This window comes from Centroberyx affinis, unplaced genomic scaffold (assembly GCF_046629955.1).
Source record: "Centroberyx affinis isolate AG114_WGS23_722 - 3 ecotype Tasmania unplaced genomic scaffold, CSIRO-AGI_Caff_v1 ptg005304l_1, whole genome shotgun sequence".
In the NCBI taxonomy this organism is placed as follows: Eukaryota; Metazoa; Chordata; class Actinopteri; order Beryciformes; family Berycidae; genus Centroberyx; species Centroberyx affinis.
In genome coordinates this window covers 30,040-46,322 of record NW_027282644.1, presented here as the reverse complement: position 1 = coordinate 46,322, position 16,283 = coordinate 30,040, and the positions used below count along the sequence as shown (strand labels likewise).

Here is a 16,283-nt window from a genome sequence, read left to right as displayed (position 1 = left end):
CTTTTTATAGGGTCACGGATGAGTGATGTTGGCTGAAAATATGTAGGCTGACAATCCACTTTTATCACTGCTGTCTGAAAAATATTATGTTTGTATTCAAATCAGTGAAGAGCTGACAAGCCTGGCAACAATCTACAAACTCATAAAACAAAAACAACCGCAACATTAGAAAATTTAGATTTTCTCACTAATTGGGATCACACAACAGTTGCGCCAAATGATTGATGACACCTGACAAAGTGTAAACAGTGCTGAGTCACGCGCAGACCTTGACACACCCATGCAAATTTTAACACAGTAAAGCCCTGCAGCAATAACATTAACTTGTTTAATTACATGTTTGGTACTGGATTATGAGGACTCCTGCTGTGCGGGTAATTGTTCTTTTTCTCCTGATGTGCCCCATAAAGTGCGGCTTTATAACAAACATGTGTTGGTGTGATGCTGCCTGGTAAGCCTTCATCAGACATTTGCCATAATAAAAGACAAGTGTGATACTATAAATCGACAGTAGGCCTATGTGGTAGAAGCAAAACTTTTTATTTTCACACGCGTTTCCAATTGTGCATGACGGTGCGGGTCACCTGGGGGCAACTGAGATCTAGCCCTAGCTAAGAGTTAGCCATGGGCTAAATGTCTGTGTGTGAACAGTGGGCCGACTCGTTGCTATAGAAACAAAGTTCTTAACCCAAGCTTAGCCAGGGGGAAGGTGGCTAACTTTCCTGCCTCAAAGTAAGTCTGTCTTAATATTTAAGCTACATACAGTCTAAATTAGACTAATCTAACCTGAGAATCTAAAACCAGCTTAGACTAGTCTTAAACTAGCTTTATGCAACTGGCCCTGGCCCAGGGTTAAGATAACCAGAATGTGTTGTGTGAAAAGCCCATTGGGAGGCATAAGTCTTGCAGAACAAACGATCTTTGTTTAGGGGGACAGAATGAGGCTCTACCCACCTGCTGCACATACTGCGGGACGTCCTCCACTTGCTGAAATGATGACTCATTCGGGGAGACCATGTAAAACAGGGCCCGCACCCCCCTGGACACCGAGCCGGGGTCCGCAGCCTGAGCCATAGCGCCTTGCTTTCCTGCCCGCTGCTCCAGGTGAGTCGGTGTGGGCTGGGAGAGTGTTTGGACAGTCCGTGTCCTCGGTGCAACTTACAACTAAGTAGGTCAGCTGCAAAAACTGAGCGTCTGCCAACTGATTCAGCCCACGGTCCTCAGAGATAAAGGAATCTGAGCGGAACAGTCGCACCGCAGAGGAATGCTCAACTGACCATTTACAGTATTGTTTATACGTTGAGCGCTGTCATATCTGTTGGGTATGGCATTCCTAGTCGTTTTTTCTCGCGAGAGTTTGTGCATCACTGTCCTGTCCTGCAGTGTTGGACTCATGGTTGGACTCTTCAGTGTTTGTTACATAGTCTTAGCTACATAATCTTTGAATGTTGCACGATATTTAAAATGTAGCCTAACTTGAAGGCCAACAATGTTGTTTTTACATCTTCACATATCTCTCCTTGGACACTGACCAGGCATAAACTCAGTTTATTTATTAACATTATAGAGGTTATCCACTTTCTTAGGCTGGCATAAATCTTTATAATGTAATTCATAGTATGTATAATATAGCCTAAACATGTAATATAAAGCTGATGAAAGTTATATGAACATATGGTCTTTTAAGGGGAAAAAAGCATGACTTTCTTTTTCTAATTTCTGAAAATAGCTGGATTTTTTTTTTTATTGCTGGTTGTTTGCCTTACATTGATCACCGACTTGAGGTCATAGTTTGCCCAACTTTTAATTTATAACTACATTACTGGCACTGACCATCCGTTTCTATTTGCTGAAATTGAACTCAGATCAGCATCAAAGGGCAACTTAAAGCTCGGGACAGATGTCTGCCACCTCTAACATACCTGGAAGCATGGTTTAATTTTAAAAGTATGTTGAATGTGTTTCAGTGAATTGCACATATTGAAGGTTTTAGGCCAGCTGTGCATTAGGTGTATTGCTTTGTTTTTTTCAATCTACAGTAACAACATCCAGGAGTGAAGAGTTAGATAGAAATTGTAGATGAAGTGGAAACAATTTGTCCCCTATATGATTCAGTTTTAATTAGATTCATATAGTAGTGCACACTGTAGGCTGTTATGTCCAGTGGAAGCAGTGAGTACCCTCCGTACCTATGAATAATCTGCACTACACTACTTTTTCAATGCAAAATAAACTGGGTCACATTCAGCAAAGTAATGTAGGTTGCTTCAGGAGAGAGAGAGAGAGAAAAAAAAAAACAGCAACTCAAAAGCTCGCATGCCGTAAAGAACCTCTTCGACAAATTAGAATGCACAATCACAATGTGGTGAAAGAGGAGATCAAGACGTGAAATTATTTTCAACTGGATTTTGTAACAGAATATGATCCTTTGCGGGTTTTCTTACGGAGACTTGGCAGGAGTCCTGACCCTGCCCGGAGGAAAAGGTGAATTTAGCATGCACCCCCATCACCAGCTTTCTACACCCTCTGTAATGTTTAATTCATTTCAGCTTCATTTCACGCCATACGCATACATTACCCCGGATTCATATGGATGGGTGGATGGATGGATGGATAGGTGGGAACACAGAGAAGTTATGCAATCATAAGGAATTCCATTTACCACTGGTTCAGTTTTATTTGATCTGCAAGTGTCTCTGAAAAGATGTTCATAAAATATTCATTTCAGGTTTCAGGTTTGTTTACAAAATACCGTCTCCAGGCCGAAAAGTGTTGACTAAAGAACTGTCAATGTTTATTACTGAGTGAGCTGAATAGTGTGGGTATAAAATTATCGTTAAGGTAAGACAATACTGAGAATTATTTACAGAATATTTATATTAGCTAGGCAAATTTGATTTCCCGGCACTTGATTTGATCAATAACTCAATTACATCGTAATTTACATTACATACAGTAGAAACCAATTGAGGCATATGTTCAACAGTGCAAATCAAAGCCTGCCTCCTTCTCTCAAGACACACAGCATGGAATGTTCACAATGTTTTGACCAAATCTGATTTGAGTCCAAATATAATATTTACTGAATTTTTGTAACCAAAGCATGACATTTTAATATTAATAATTTCTTTTTTTGGCATTTATCAAAGAAAGCTTTTACCAATGGCACTTTGAAGTATTTCAGCATTCTCCTTTTTGCCTGCATGATGACTGCATGTTCTTACATGAAGTAACACACGTCATCCCTTTGTACATTTGTACATTTATTTAGCATCGTTGTATGACGATGGCAAATCAGCAAACAGCAGTCCTTTTAAGGACGGTCCTGAGGCAGAGGCGGGGCCTACTCCGAGGAGGCGGGGCCGGGTGTCTGTGCATCATAAGTGAGCGTGCTCAGAGCTCTGGTCGCTGTCGTGACTGTCCTCGTTGGCTAAGGAGTCTGTGGAGTGGTGAAGCGCCGCGATGCCAGAGAACTCCGACGGCAGCAATGTCCCCTTTTTCACATTCACCAGTTCTTTCTCTCGAGCTACCGCCCCCTGCTGGCCTCCTTTCACTCTTTTCCACTTCATCCTCCGGTTCTGGAACCACACCTTCACCTAAGGGGTAAAGCAGACAGAAATTAGGGGGTCAAATCCGTCGCTCTAAAGGAGAGAGCAAACCGTAGCAAAGACGAGACTTTGACTGCGAGGCAAACAGTAAGCCTCAACACTTGACAGCTACTTTCTCTTAAGGTTTGGCAGCCACTTCTACAGCAGCAATTATGTGTTGATGTACCGTTCCATCTGCCGCTTGGCATCTACCTGTTTTCCCCTGACTCAACAACTCCGTCTCCCAGATTGATGATTAAGCTGTTGCTTAAAACGGTTTTACATGTCAAGAAGCCGAGCCTCCCCGAGTGTCGACACTGCGCTTGAGGGAGGGGGCTCGCTTACTCCTCTCACGTCGGGTCGGGTGGGTTTATTTTTGGGGATCGTCATTCCGAGGGGGCCGACAGGTCACATGGTCAGGAAGTCAGTTGACAGCACAAACGTTTGTCTTAAACGTCAGGGGCGTATGCCGTGCAGAGTATCACCTCGGATTCTTTACCCGCTGTGGGGCCTTTTTCAAGGGAACTCTAGCAATGGCACATTTTCAAGGGGCCACTTATTTAAACCAAGCTCTAACACCTGAACTGAACCTGTGACCCTCAAGACTTAGGTGCATTTACCAATACACAGAGTTTGATGGAACTCTGCCCCCACCACACACACACATACACACTTGACCACTCTTCATTGCACCTACACTTAGTCTTACACTTAGCCCACAACGTCTCGAGCCAATAATGTCCAACAATCTCAACAACAATCGGCTAGGCTAACAATCGGCTAACAATGTGCCAACAATCTGAGACTAATAAGCCAGTTGACTCCTTTGCTGTTATAGTATGAATCGTAACAAGAAACACATCTTTGATACTGAGACCTGTGCCTAAAGGAATAGTTGGCTCAAAAATGAAAATTCAGTCACTATCTATTCACGCCCATGTGAGTCGAAACTCTGTTGAAGTTGGTATGACAGCCAAACACAGAGTTAGCCCCCATGGTTCCATCTCAGCCTTCTCAAACTTTCTCCCAAACTTCAATAGTTTGGGAGAAAGTTTTTTACAGCTTCAAAAACAACATAACATGTCCATCAAATCTCTCCAAAGAGCTTGTGCAGCATAATCCAAGAGTTCTGTAGCCAAACGATTGCGCTGTGCTTCCAAAAGTCCAATATTTACCTCGTTATATTTTCCTCACTGAAAACGCCCTAGTCACACATGCATCCTACAGCACTCTGCTGTAAGGTGACTATTGGCACGTTCTAGAACAAAGCATTTTCAGTGAGGAAAATATAGGAGATAATGAGATAAATATTGGACTTTTGGACCCACAATGCAATCATTTGGCTACAAAACACTCGGATTATGATGCATGAGCTGTTTTGACAGAGCAGCAATTTGACATTTTAGGCTTTTTGTGGAGCTACAAAAAGATGGCACTGTTAACTTCAAGTTTGGGAGAAAGCCAATTTCAGTGGAGTTTCCACTGACATGAGGATGAGTAGATAATGACTGAATATTCATTCTAGGTTGAACTATTGCTTTAAGCTTTTCTGCTCCTTTTTAATTGAGCAAAAGCAGAAGGTTACTCCCACAGTTTATGATTCATTTGTCATTTGCTGTTTCTTGTGTCACAGTTTCCACTTGCTTACAGGTTGATGACTGAGAACCAAAATGTGACGACCCAGGGCAAAACGCTTTTGGAAGACGCTCTTAACCAAGGAGTGCATTCATTTTTAGCACGGGTGCCTCCATTGGGAATTGAACCCCTAACTCTAACTTGGTGCCATTCTCGACTCCCTGAGCTGCAGGACCAATTATAAAGTGCGCTCACAGTCTGCAGAGAGCTTACTGCTAAAAACAGAAGGGACGCAGAGATGTTGATGTTATGGCTTACATTTAGGAAAGCAGCTGCATGGCGATAATTTCTGAAATATGTTGTGATTATAGCGAATTTGAGACAGCGGAGGCCTATTTGAGTTCTTCCTGGAAGGTTCATGTAGGTTCATTAGCTAATTTGATATGTCTGGTTCTTAACATGCACTTAAAACTTGAACTGATGAACTCATATTACATGAAGCTCACTGGACCTTGTCTGCCATCCTTCAATCTTTGAACTAAAACAAATCAGCAGCCAGAAATTTCAGAATATAGTATTGCTTTTTTTCTTGTTTGGTTGCTTGGTGAAGCTGTATTTTGCGTTCTGTTTTCAGTCTGAGGTACCAGCTGAAACTCTATGCTGAAACTCCCCATTCCTCATCTGTCTGCAGTCTGTTCTTTACATTTAATCCACACTGTATCACACCACAGAATATCGCTGGCAAGGTGTCAGCTAAGTGTGACTTACAGCTTCCAAAGGGGTGTCAGAGAACAACAGGCTGTACGCCGTTTCCTTCCCCCCACCATTTGTCTCCTGTTATTTATTTCATGTGCCTGCGTTTTACAGCAACCGGCCCACGCTCAGAGACCAATTTGTACAAGCAGGGGTAGAGGGAGAGAGGAAGTGACTTGCTAGACAGCACTTCCTTCAACCCGTCTCCCTGCCTTGACTGCGGCCTGCCTGAAAGAATAGACAAGAACATCTGGAATATGATAGTCCCCTCACACAGCCACATCTGGTGCACAATAGCACACGCACCAAAGTTACAAAAACACAGTAGCGAGCTCAAAAGCCTCTTCGCCGTCCCGAGGCCGCCTCTGTTTTCACAACATGGCATTAATGTGCTAATAGGGGGCTTCAATAATGTCTGACCGGGGGGAAACAAGGAGCGGCGGGTAGAAACATACTTGTCTCTCGGTGAGGTCGAGGTTGACGGCGATCTCGTAGCGCCTTAGCCTGGTCAGGTAGTTGTGGTGGGCGAACTCGGCCTCCAGCTCTCGGATCTGCTCCTTGGTGAACGCCGTCCTCTCCTTCCTGGGCTTGCTGCTCACATCTGACTTGTAATTCCCGTCCTGGGACTCTGAAATCAAACACCACACGGGTTTCTGTTCCAGTCAGGGGAGATTTATATGCAAAGAAAATAAAGATAAAATGAATGTTATGTGGCAGGTGCAAGTCGGGGAGAGGGAGAAAAAGAGGCAAGGTAAGGGAAACAATGGGAACTGCCTATCACACTTTATTGTTCAGCCATTGTTTATGAACACTTTAAGTGGCTGGAAGGACCCATGGGCGGCTCCACATGTGCGTCTGACTCTGGCAGCTGTGCTCTCACAATAGGCTGGCTCTTATACTGCCAACATGGAGTTAATTTGTCTTAGTCTTAATGGAATCTGCTGTTACCCCCATCGTTTTTAATATGGAACAAAACAGCTCTGCAGGATATGTAAAATATGTTTCCTCCGTTTATTTACCTCCGAATTTTACAACCGTCTCCTCATTACGGCTAACAAGCTGCCAACTCACAACAATTTGCAAATTAAATTTTCTCCTTTTTTTTTTTACGTTAGAAGATTTGAATCAAACAGGACAAAGCTGAGTAGGAATTGAAAATGACAACATGAGTAACGCTAATGGTCACACGATGACCACTGATAACAACTGAGAAATTGCAGGCAAAGGTCATTAAACACATTATGAGGCAATTAGAAATGTGCAAGCTTGTGTAACTGATCATGTCATAGATAGCATGCTGAGGAAATTATAGGCAATGATCTGTCACTCTTCAAATGAAAAGCAAAAAGTACAAAAACAAATGTATACAGATTAAATTCCAGGCAGGTCCTTGTTAATACAACAGATGAAACATCTTCTTAAGAAAACTGTGAAACGCACATATGAATAAAATTAAAAATAAACACTCCCCAGGACATGTCATTCCCAGTTCAGCTCCTCACCCCGGAAAAATACTTTTTGTTTTTGTATTTCCACGATCTTTCCGACGAAAACATGTATGGTTAATTTGCTCTCCAAAACTTTCCTATTGTGAGCAGGCTTTGTGGTTTCTCTGTTGGACACGCTTCAGTTGCACATTGCACTTGAAGGCTGCAGTGATTGCATGCTAATTCATCTGCGGTCCTGTTCTGCAGTGTGCGTTAATCCAGCAGGCCTGTGTCAAGCCAAACTGTAAATAGTCCTGGAGCTCGGAGCCAGATTCACAAGCCATGCGAGGCCTCGAGCCACGTCACGAGAGAAAATACACTCTCTGCTTTAAGGTTTCTCCCTGGAAAGACCCTTGTCTATTTTATTTTTTTTTCGCTGTCAAAGAGGGAATCTTCCTTCTAGTTGAGTATCTACTTTATCAAAACAAAATGAATTTCATGAGTAAACTGAAACTGTAAACTGAAACCGCTCTGCAAAAGTTATATTTGTATGGCACTTGCACAGAGTTGAGTTAGAAGAACCAAGGACAAACGAAGCAGATTTATAAACTGCTGCAAGAAATCCCACATGATTTTTTACGAAAAACCCCTGAAATGAAGCAGATCATTGCTTGACCCGCCGCACAGTGTCCAGCTCCCCCCTTGACCTTGCCTTTCTTTCCCTGTAATTTCGTCCGAGCGCTCCAAACAGTGTGTGGCTGATTGAAACAGGCCCTCAGATGCATTTATCCGCTCTCTCTCTCTCTGGTAAACACAGACATTGTGTAAGAAAAATAAAAGAATAACACAGCCAGCTGCTTGAGACCAGCGGGCCTGGAGTTAAAACGAGTGGCAGGCTTTTTTACGACACAGCCACTACACCACAGCAATTAGGTCCCCGCTGTAACTTTCATCTCTCCACAAAAAAGGAGGAATAATGGGAGAAAAATACACGAACCCAGACAGGGCACGTCGTTTAGGGCTCCCAAATGAACCGAGCTCAGCGCAGGAGGGACCCTCTCAGAAATCATTTCAGTGTTGCTAGTTCTTCTCCAAAAGCTGGAATGAAAAGTCAATTGTTTCTTCTTTCTTTTCTTTTTTTTTTTTTTTTTTTTTGAAGCAATGGAAAATAATGTGTTTGTTGTTTTCCTTCAGTTAAAATTATGGTGATTTTTTTTGTTTTCCTTTGGTGAAATAATATCGGAGCGGCACACTCAAGAATGACGTTAAATGCACCAATACATCCGCAATGTTATTCTAAAGCGTCTTCTAGAAAAGCCCGGGCTGCCAGCGAGAGGCCTTCGGCACCGCAGGGCCATCCCCGCTCCCTCCTGCTTTTATAACACGCCAAAAACACTGCTGCAGCAAAATAAGACTTCAAGCACCTTTTATTGTTCCGCACCGAAAGCCTAGTAACTTTTTTTTAAAGAATGGCCACTCCCTTGAAAGCACTACAGTCTACGCAAATATAACTCAGAAACTCAGCAAAGTGCACCGACTGACACTAGGAGCTGAAACTCTCTCCAGCTGGCCCACTAAAAATGAACAGGTTCTACAGACACCAGACACCCGAAATACCAAGGAGCCGGCTGATCACATTAGCTCGCCCTGTGGCCTTCCTGTAGGAAACAATCACAACGAGGGCTTCAGACAAAGAAAGCTGAGATGCTCCATATTCGAGCTAAGCGGTAAACTTAGCATGGAAATGAGCTCTCGGGTTCTGTTATTGTTTTTGTGTCTAAATTCAGGTTTCGCCGGGCTTTCGCTCAGGTTTCTGCTCCAGATGGTGAAACCCGATCGGGGCTCTATCTCATGGAACTGGCAGCGGTGTGATATTTAGACAGCTGATTGAGTCAGCGAGCTAGTTAGCCCCCGATAATCAGCGTGATTGGTGTTAGCGTGGCGAGAATGCGCGCCGCACGTAATGAGTATGCAATAACTATTGTTGCAGGGGAATTGGGGTTTGGAGGCCAAGGGGGGTTGGTTTCCAAGTGATTTGACAAAGGAGAAAAGGAAATAGAGGGTGGTGTGTTGAATTTGTGAATAAAATATACTCTAGCACCGGCTTGCATGTGGCCCAACAGGACGCTTTAGTACAAATAGAACGGTAGGATTTGGAAATTAAGCCATCCAGGCTCCGGAAAAGCCCTGTCATATTACATGATCCTGCCCATAATTTTGGCATATGTATTCTCCAGAGACCCATGTGCCATGAATCCTTAATTTTTCAATACATAACCACAGCATACGGGGATGCTGTTAAATCATGTGGGTGAAATATGAGTAATGTGAGTGTGACCTGCCTTCCCTAATATTTGGTATTAAAACCTAAATAATACTGCACTTACAAATCGCAAATAATGTCTCTGGTGCTATTACAGTATCTATCAATTACAGTAAGTGACAAATTAATCCTGTTACATTATGCACAGTGGGGTCCGGCCTGCCTCTGGGGTTCTGTAAAACGGTTGTAAACCCCATGAACGAGCGCTCTGTCAAAGGGAATGGATGTTTTCTGAGGTGACTACCAGCATCCTGAGCGAATACTAATCGTATCAGGAAATATCAGTCAGTGGTCAAGTGCTGTGCACACACAGCGGAGACCAGGTGATACACTGTGCATACAAAGAGGCCTTTTAAAAGCAGCTGAGGGGCAGGAGCGGCGCGGAGGGCCTGCATTCCACAAATGGACGGAGAGAGCGGCAGGCACACTTTCCACGGAAAACTGATAACTCTCGCTAATATCGGATTGCCGGCAAAAACTCCGGCGACCCGACCCCGGCGGTTTGTCACTCGGTGATTGATTATTGTGGTGAATACGGGCTGGAAATGTTGCACAGGTCATCAGGAAGGTGTTTCGTGTTCGAGTGCAGTCCTTAAAAAGACATTTTTTATTTTCATTTGTAAAGAAGCACGTGTCCACAAATCTTTAGTGTGTAAAATTTTATGTATATTATCATTTACAGACCAGATATATAATTCAGTTATCATTTTGACTATATGTAAAGGACAATGTACAGTATGGAAATTTGCTTATCTGCTTTACAGCCCCTTAGGAATGGCCAGTGATTGTAAAGGTCAATGTCAGGGCAGCTGCACCCACATTATGGCACTGTAACAAGTTACTAATTAAAAAGAAAATGGACATTGAGTACAAAGTGATATGCACTAAACTGTACAGTATATACAGTATGTGTGGCCACATGGAGAGAAATATGAAAGAGTGAAAGAGTATTTAATAAACACTCCAGAGCAAATTGTAAGTAATAAATGTTTATCTGGACAGTAAAATCAATGGGATTGTAAACAATATAAAAAGTTATAAATTAAAAAATATTCTACTCATTTATAGCTCTGTCGTGTTAAATGAAATAAAATGAATCAACATTACATATTAGCACATTGATTTTTGATTTTAGGAGGAGAAATGGGAAGCGCTCACGCTCTCGCTCAAATTCACGCTCTGACTGTGAAGACGTTAATCACGGCATAACTCGATTTTCCAGTCATTCATTTTTTCTTCAGTTAAGCTGTCCGTGATTTATTTAAAATACAAGATTGAGACAAATCCTTAAATAGATGGCTGCTTGCAGCACGAAAAGCCTCGGTCTGTCGGGGCGTTTAGTGTCGTGCGAGGCGCCGGTGTAGGCTTTTACAATCCGTGACATTAATTCTTTACAGTGAGCCTCATTTTCTGCCCTCTGAAATGTGTAGAAATGAACCAGATGTGATTTTTAAACAAAACATGCCAGTAGTCAGATGTGCCCGCACTGCTATGATGTGGCCTTCGCCCCACGCTTCAGTCAGCCTGCTGCAACAGTCAGCCGACACCTACAAACTGCTTTTAGACAATTTTCCACTGTTTTTCTGTCGGAGCTGCATAAACCTCCACTGCTATGTGCTGCTGAAAGATTTAGAGTGACGAGTACAGATGCTCATGTTATTCTTGTGCTCCACTCAGAATTTATTAAAACGCTGATATTAATACGATAATGTTTATACAACGATTACACAACACAAGTTCCAACAATGAAATATGTTGGAAGTGCCACCGAAGAATTCTACATTATGTCTTTGGTTATGCAGCATTTCACAAACGGCTTTTTTATTAATAAGAGCTACAGAAAAAGTATCTGAGGAATGCCTGGTTAAACTCCCTGCCGTTAGTTCTGTCAGTTTTTCCCCTAACCCTGACGCTCTGCTCACAGAGCCGAGGTAAAACGTTCCTCCAAGTCTCAGTGTCTCTGCTCCTCTTACCTGAACTGTCACTTTTCCTCTTGCCGTTCCTCTTCTCGGCCTCAGCAGGTGACAGAGTCTGTCTGCCAAAGTCCGCCGGCACGCAGGAGGCCCCCGTCGGGGTGCTGCCGCTGCCCAGACTGGGGGTGCTGGCGCACATACTGGGCCCGCCGGGGTGGCCCAGGTCCGGGGGCGCGGGCCCGCCGTCCTGGACCGAGTGGGAGTGAGGGTGGCAGAGGCCGTGGCGGCCGCCGCTGCCGGACGACGGCATCTGAGGAATGTGCCAGGGCGCCTGGTGCTGAGGCGGGTGGTGATGCTGCTGGGAGGGCAGGTGGCCGCGGTGCGGGTGGTGGTGCTGCCCGGAGAACAGGCCGTCGTCCGCCGGGTAGCTGGAGATGATGCAGGGCGAGGGGGAAGAGGTGGAGGAGGAGGAGGAGGAGGCCAGGTCGGGGTAGGAGACGTGGTCCGAGCGTCCGTGCAGAGTCAGGGGAGACTGGGCGAAGGCGGGGTGCAGGGCCTGCGCCGGGGAGTGGGGGCTGCGCAGGCAGCCGAACAGCGTGTGATCCATGGCGTGCAAACACACACGGCCCTCCAGGAAAGGTGAGAAGGGCAGGTGAACGGAGTAAAGTTACTAAATCAACCAACAAAATGAAGATCACAAACACATAGATATCCAAGATGCTCCTCTCTTTCCTTGACTCGCCCAAAACTTTTTCCTTGAGTTGAAAAATTCAAATTGTCGGAGGAAAGCGAAGAGTGTTTTGAAAGGGGCGTCCTGTGGTAATCCGGAGCATGCGGCCAGTTGCCAGGCTGCACAGGATAAACAGTTAGCCCAGGATAAGCTGCAGCACAGCCTCTCAGATGTCAGGAGGAATAGGGACTGGAGCTCGAGGCTGAGAGCAGAAGGAGGTTCCTAGGAACTGCAGAACGAGGGGAGCCGGCGGAGGGGATGTTATAAATAGGGTGTAACGTGAGAGGGAGGCTGGGTCACAGACTGCATACGCGCTACTGACCACATACATATGATCGCCCTCCAAAAAGCACAGCACAATAAATCTGTACTATTAAAATGGCTGAGCCTCAGGAAAGAAGGCAATTTATTTTGGACTTGGATCTGACCTCCGGTGGCCATCTTTTTTTTCCCTTCGAGAAAACAGCCCTAATGGTCCATGGGTGGGGTTGGGGGGGAGGGGAGGGGGGTTAGGGGTTAACTCTGGGTGTCACCCTGCCTTTGTCAGTGCTGACCCCTCTAAATACTGTCAGTGTATTTAGAGGGTGCGCAGGGACACTGGTTGCTTCCACTTCACTTCTAATGGTTTCCTCCGCTCATCATGTCTGACTCTGCTTGAGCATCGAAGAAATCCTGTGATGTTCAGATCTCTAATCTCTAATCTCTAATTACTTACTCTAATTAATCACTACCTTAATATGGCTTCATCAGTTCAATATGAAAAGCTCTATTCCAAAAGATTATATCTCGAATTTGAAAATACAAAATCATTTGAAGTATATAGAATACAGAGGATCCAGTCCATAAGTTTTATCATTTTATCAACCAAGTGCTTAAGTTACCTACTATACTTAAAAAACAGCTGTAATTCATTTTAATTTTGTGCAACCATTTTGTAAGAGGTTGCACTTTTTCAAATGGTGGTTATCATCAAACTGATGAACACATCAATACTGATACCTTAATCAATACTGATATCTTGTGCAAGTGTAATTAACCTTTCATATGAGGTCATGAAGTTGATTTTTATGTATTTGAGGAAATAGCTTTAATTGCTTATTTTTCTTCCAAAACAGTGACAAAAACAACAAAAGATGGTTGACTTCAAAATTACTATTATTTAGTGGCACAAAATAAAAACAAACAAACAAAAAAAAACAATATGAGAGGTTGGGCTTAATATTTTCTATTCAATCCCAATCTATGAGTAATTTTTTTAATCAATAATGATAGATTATTAAACAGGGGACATGCTGATAGAAAATAATCTCCTCAACGTTTAGAGCCCACATTCACCCGAAATATATTCATGTAAACGAGTTTACGAGTTTGTATAAGTTGAAATCATTCAACCACTTACAGCTTCAGAATACATTAGAAACTAAAGTCAGCCATCATATCAATAGTTCAGTAAATCACTATGAGAATAAAAATGTCATTGTCTGGTAGTGAAATAAGTGTAAAAGCCGGTGTGAAGCCGGCAGCAGAGTGAGGAAGACACATTGGCCTGCTGCTGTGATTCCTCACTGCTGTTAAACACAAAATGTAAACAAAAACTGAGTTATACCCAGATAAAAAAATAAAAATAAACACAGATTAAAGACATTTATTCACTCTCAAATATCAATGATAGAACTTTTGATTCAAAGACCGGCTGTATGTGACCTATAAATATGAGAATAAATGAGGCCTGTAGTTATTTTGGTATTGAGTTGCTGCAATATGAGGAAATTATGAAAACATGGCTTCAGTCTGCTGTTTAAAACTCTCTCTGCTGTAGAGTATATACACATAAAGTAATTAAGATATATAGTGCTTTGTATACTGTATTAAAAATAAAGACAGAAATAAAATGGAAGGGGGGAAAAAATTCCATATGTACTTTATTCTAAAATCTCTGAAGCAATTTCATAGCAACAGTGTGTTTGTCCACAGATAATACAGTCATTATAAATAAAACAACAACCTTGCAAACAAAATATAAAGCAGATTTCCAGCTCATTGAGACTTCTGTAGCTCATGTTGTGCAGATAGAGGGTCGCAGCAGCCCGACCCTCGGGGGCTGTGAGTGGACGCCAGGCTGTGCCACATGCACCGGCTCTGCCTGAGAAAGGAAATTAATTCCTCTTTGGGAGAAAATGACTTTAACAGATAGCGTGGCGGAGGCAGGCTGTAACTGAGGCGCTGTGGCTCTCCCAGTCCCTCCAAACCCCGGCAGGGAGGCAGCGGAGGCAGCAGAGGCAGCGGAGAGGAGAGGCACCTTAGGTGAGTGAGTGTCAAACTCTTCTACTGTTTACCTTACAAATTAAGGCTATTAGCAGGTTAGCCCGGGCTATATATTTGCTCAGGCCGTGAGCTGGTGTTAGTACACATGTGTTTCCAATCGGCCGGTGTTCTCTCAGCAGCGATGCCCCGCGGCGTCGGTGTTTCAGTCAGTCCTGCTCTTTGCCCCTCGTGGGCTGTGAGGCAAAATCTCCCACTGTGTGAATGTATGGGTGTGTGTGTGTGTGTGTGTGTGACAGGTATCGGGCCGATATTGGCCTTTTATTGTGAAAATATCAGATATTGGCCAGTCATGTTAACATGATATAGGTTCCTGTCTTACCACAGAATATCAATCGGTAAAACCTGCAATGACATTTTTATTTCTTTACACATTTTATTTATTCATTAATTGTTCATTATGATTTTGTAAATGAATTCTTCATTTAAAGGCAGTAATGTATCCTGGAGTTTCTTTACCATAGAATAGGTGTGGTGGGTCTCCCTGCTTTAAAGAGCAGCTGATACTAAAATAATTTCATTAGTCTGGGTTTCAGTGGAGAGTTTTAGTGTCCCATGATGGTCTGAATGCTGTTTCAGAGGCTTTTCCACCCTGACAAGAAGACAATTCTTGAAGGAAACACTGAATACTTGTCATTTTTTGACATGAGAATGGTCAAATTTAAAGATACTGTGAATATCGGCACAAAATATCGACTGTCGGTGACTTCAGTCTAAAAATATCTGTATCGGCCTTACTGGTCGAACCCTAATCTCAAACATACAGCTGTCCGAGTGATTTTATTAGATTTTATTAAGTTTGAAGTGTGTGGAAGGGAGAGAGAGAAGGAGAGTCAGAGAGATCGTAAAGGTGATTCTTAATTTGTCTCCCCTGATTTGGAAGCAGGAGTCAGAGACGGAGGAGAGAGGCTTCTGGGTAACGGCTCTCATGTTGATGTGTTTCTGATGATCCTGATGCCGTGACGGGGCGGCGAGGTCGGGGACGGCGGGCACGTTTCTCCACAGTAGACAGATACTGAAGGTAGACCTGCTGGTCCAACCTGTGGCTGTCAGTCACACTGGTCTGAGGAGGGAGAGACAGGGAGGGAGAGAGACAGGGACAGACAGGGAGAGACAAGGACAGACAGGGAGACAGGGAGAGACACCGAAACAAACATGCAATGCCAATTTTGCTCTTTTTCCTCCATGAATTTAAAGGTCATTTATATTGTGAGTTTTCCCGCAGTGGGTTTTCCTGTTCAGATCCCATTGTATAATTTAAAAAAATAGCCAACATGACCGTTAATGAGAAAATAAGCGTCCTTCACTCCTTGACAAATTACTATTTTGCAGAAAAGTAATATTCGTCCCACAGTGATAGGCTCTAGCTTAGAGGTTAATCAAAAAAATAACACCTCAAAGTGTTTGTTCAGGGAAAAGTAGGGCGGCCTTGGCATGAAAGTGACCCAGGAGTCCTCAAAGGCCCTTTAAACACGAGACAAACCTGTTACAACCTGAACTACCAACAAGACTTTACATTAAAAAAAGTGTTTTATACCCCAGAAGTTGAAGTCTTAGTAGCTAGAAGCATAAATGACAACTAGAACCAAAAACCTTTCCACAAAATGAATAATAGGAGAAGTGAGAGTTGGATTTTCATTCTGCAACAGAGTA

At 43.3% G+C, this 16,283-nt stretch overlaps 2 protein-coding genes across 2 annotated transcripts in view; both read right to left on the bottom strand.

Moving 5' to 3' along the window:
* agmo (alkylglycerol monooxygenase) overlaps positions 1-1,074 on the bottom strand; it is a 49,866-nt gene extending 48,792 nt beyond the window's left edge. The window contains exon 1 of the mRNA XM_071546529.1: positions 955-1,074. Within this exon, the coding sequence (XP_071402630.1) occupies positions 955-1,074 (120 nt within the window). The remainder of the gene's footprint in view (positions 1-954) is intronic.
* A 1,602-nt stretch (positions 1,075-2,676) lies between these two features.
* meox2a (mesenchyme homeobox 2a) lies at positions 2,677-12,472 on the bottom strand. Its single transcript, XM_071546537.1, has 3 exons — positions 11,639-12,472; positions 6,371-6,543; positions 2,677-3,596 (listed from the first exon to the last, which is right to left on the bottom strand). The coding sequence occupies exons 1-3, from the start codon at positions 12,183-12,185 to the stop codon at positions 3,378-3,380; spliced, it is 939 nt and encodes a 312-aa protein (XP_071402638.1). The 5' UTR covers positions 12,186-12,472; the 3' UTR covers positions 2,677-3,377.
* Between the last annotated feature and the right edge of the window lie 3,811 nt (positions 12,473-16,283).

Excerpts from the sequence above, each read along its gene's own strand:
- meox2a (XM_071546537.1), bottom strand. The coding sequence starts at position 12,185 with ATGGATCACACGCTGTTCGGCTGCCTGCGCAGCCCCCACTCCCCGGCG. Across the intron at positions 6,544-11,638 it reads GAGGAAAAGTGACAGTTCAG|AGTCCCAGGACGGGAATTAC; the intron begins GTAAGAGGAGCA and ends GTTTGATTTCAG. Across the intron at positions 3,597-6,370 it reads TCGACCTCACCGAGAGACAA|GTGAAGGTGTGGTTCCAGAA; the intron begins GTATGTTTCTAC and ends TTTACCCCTTAG.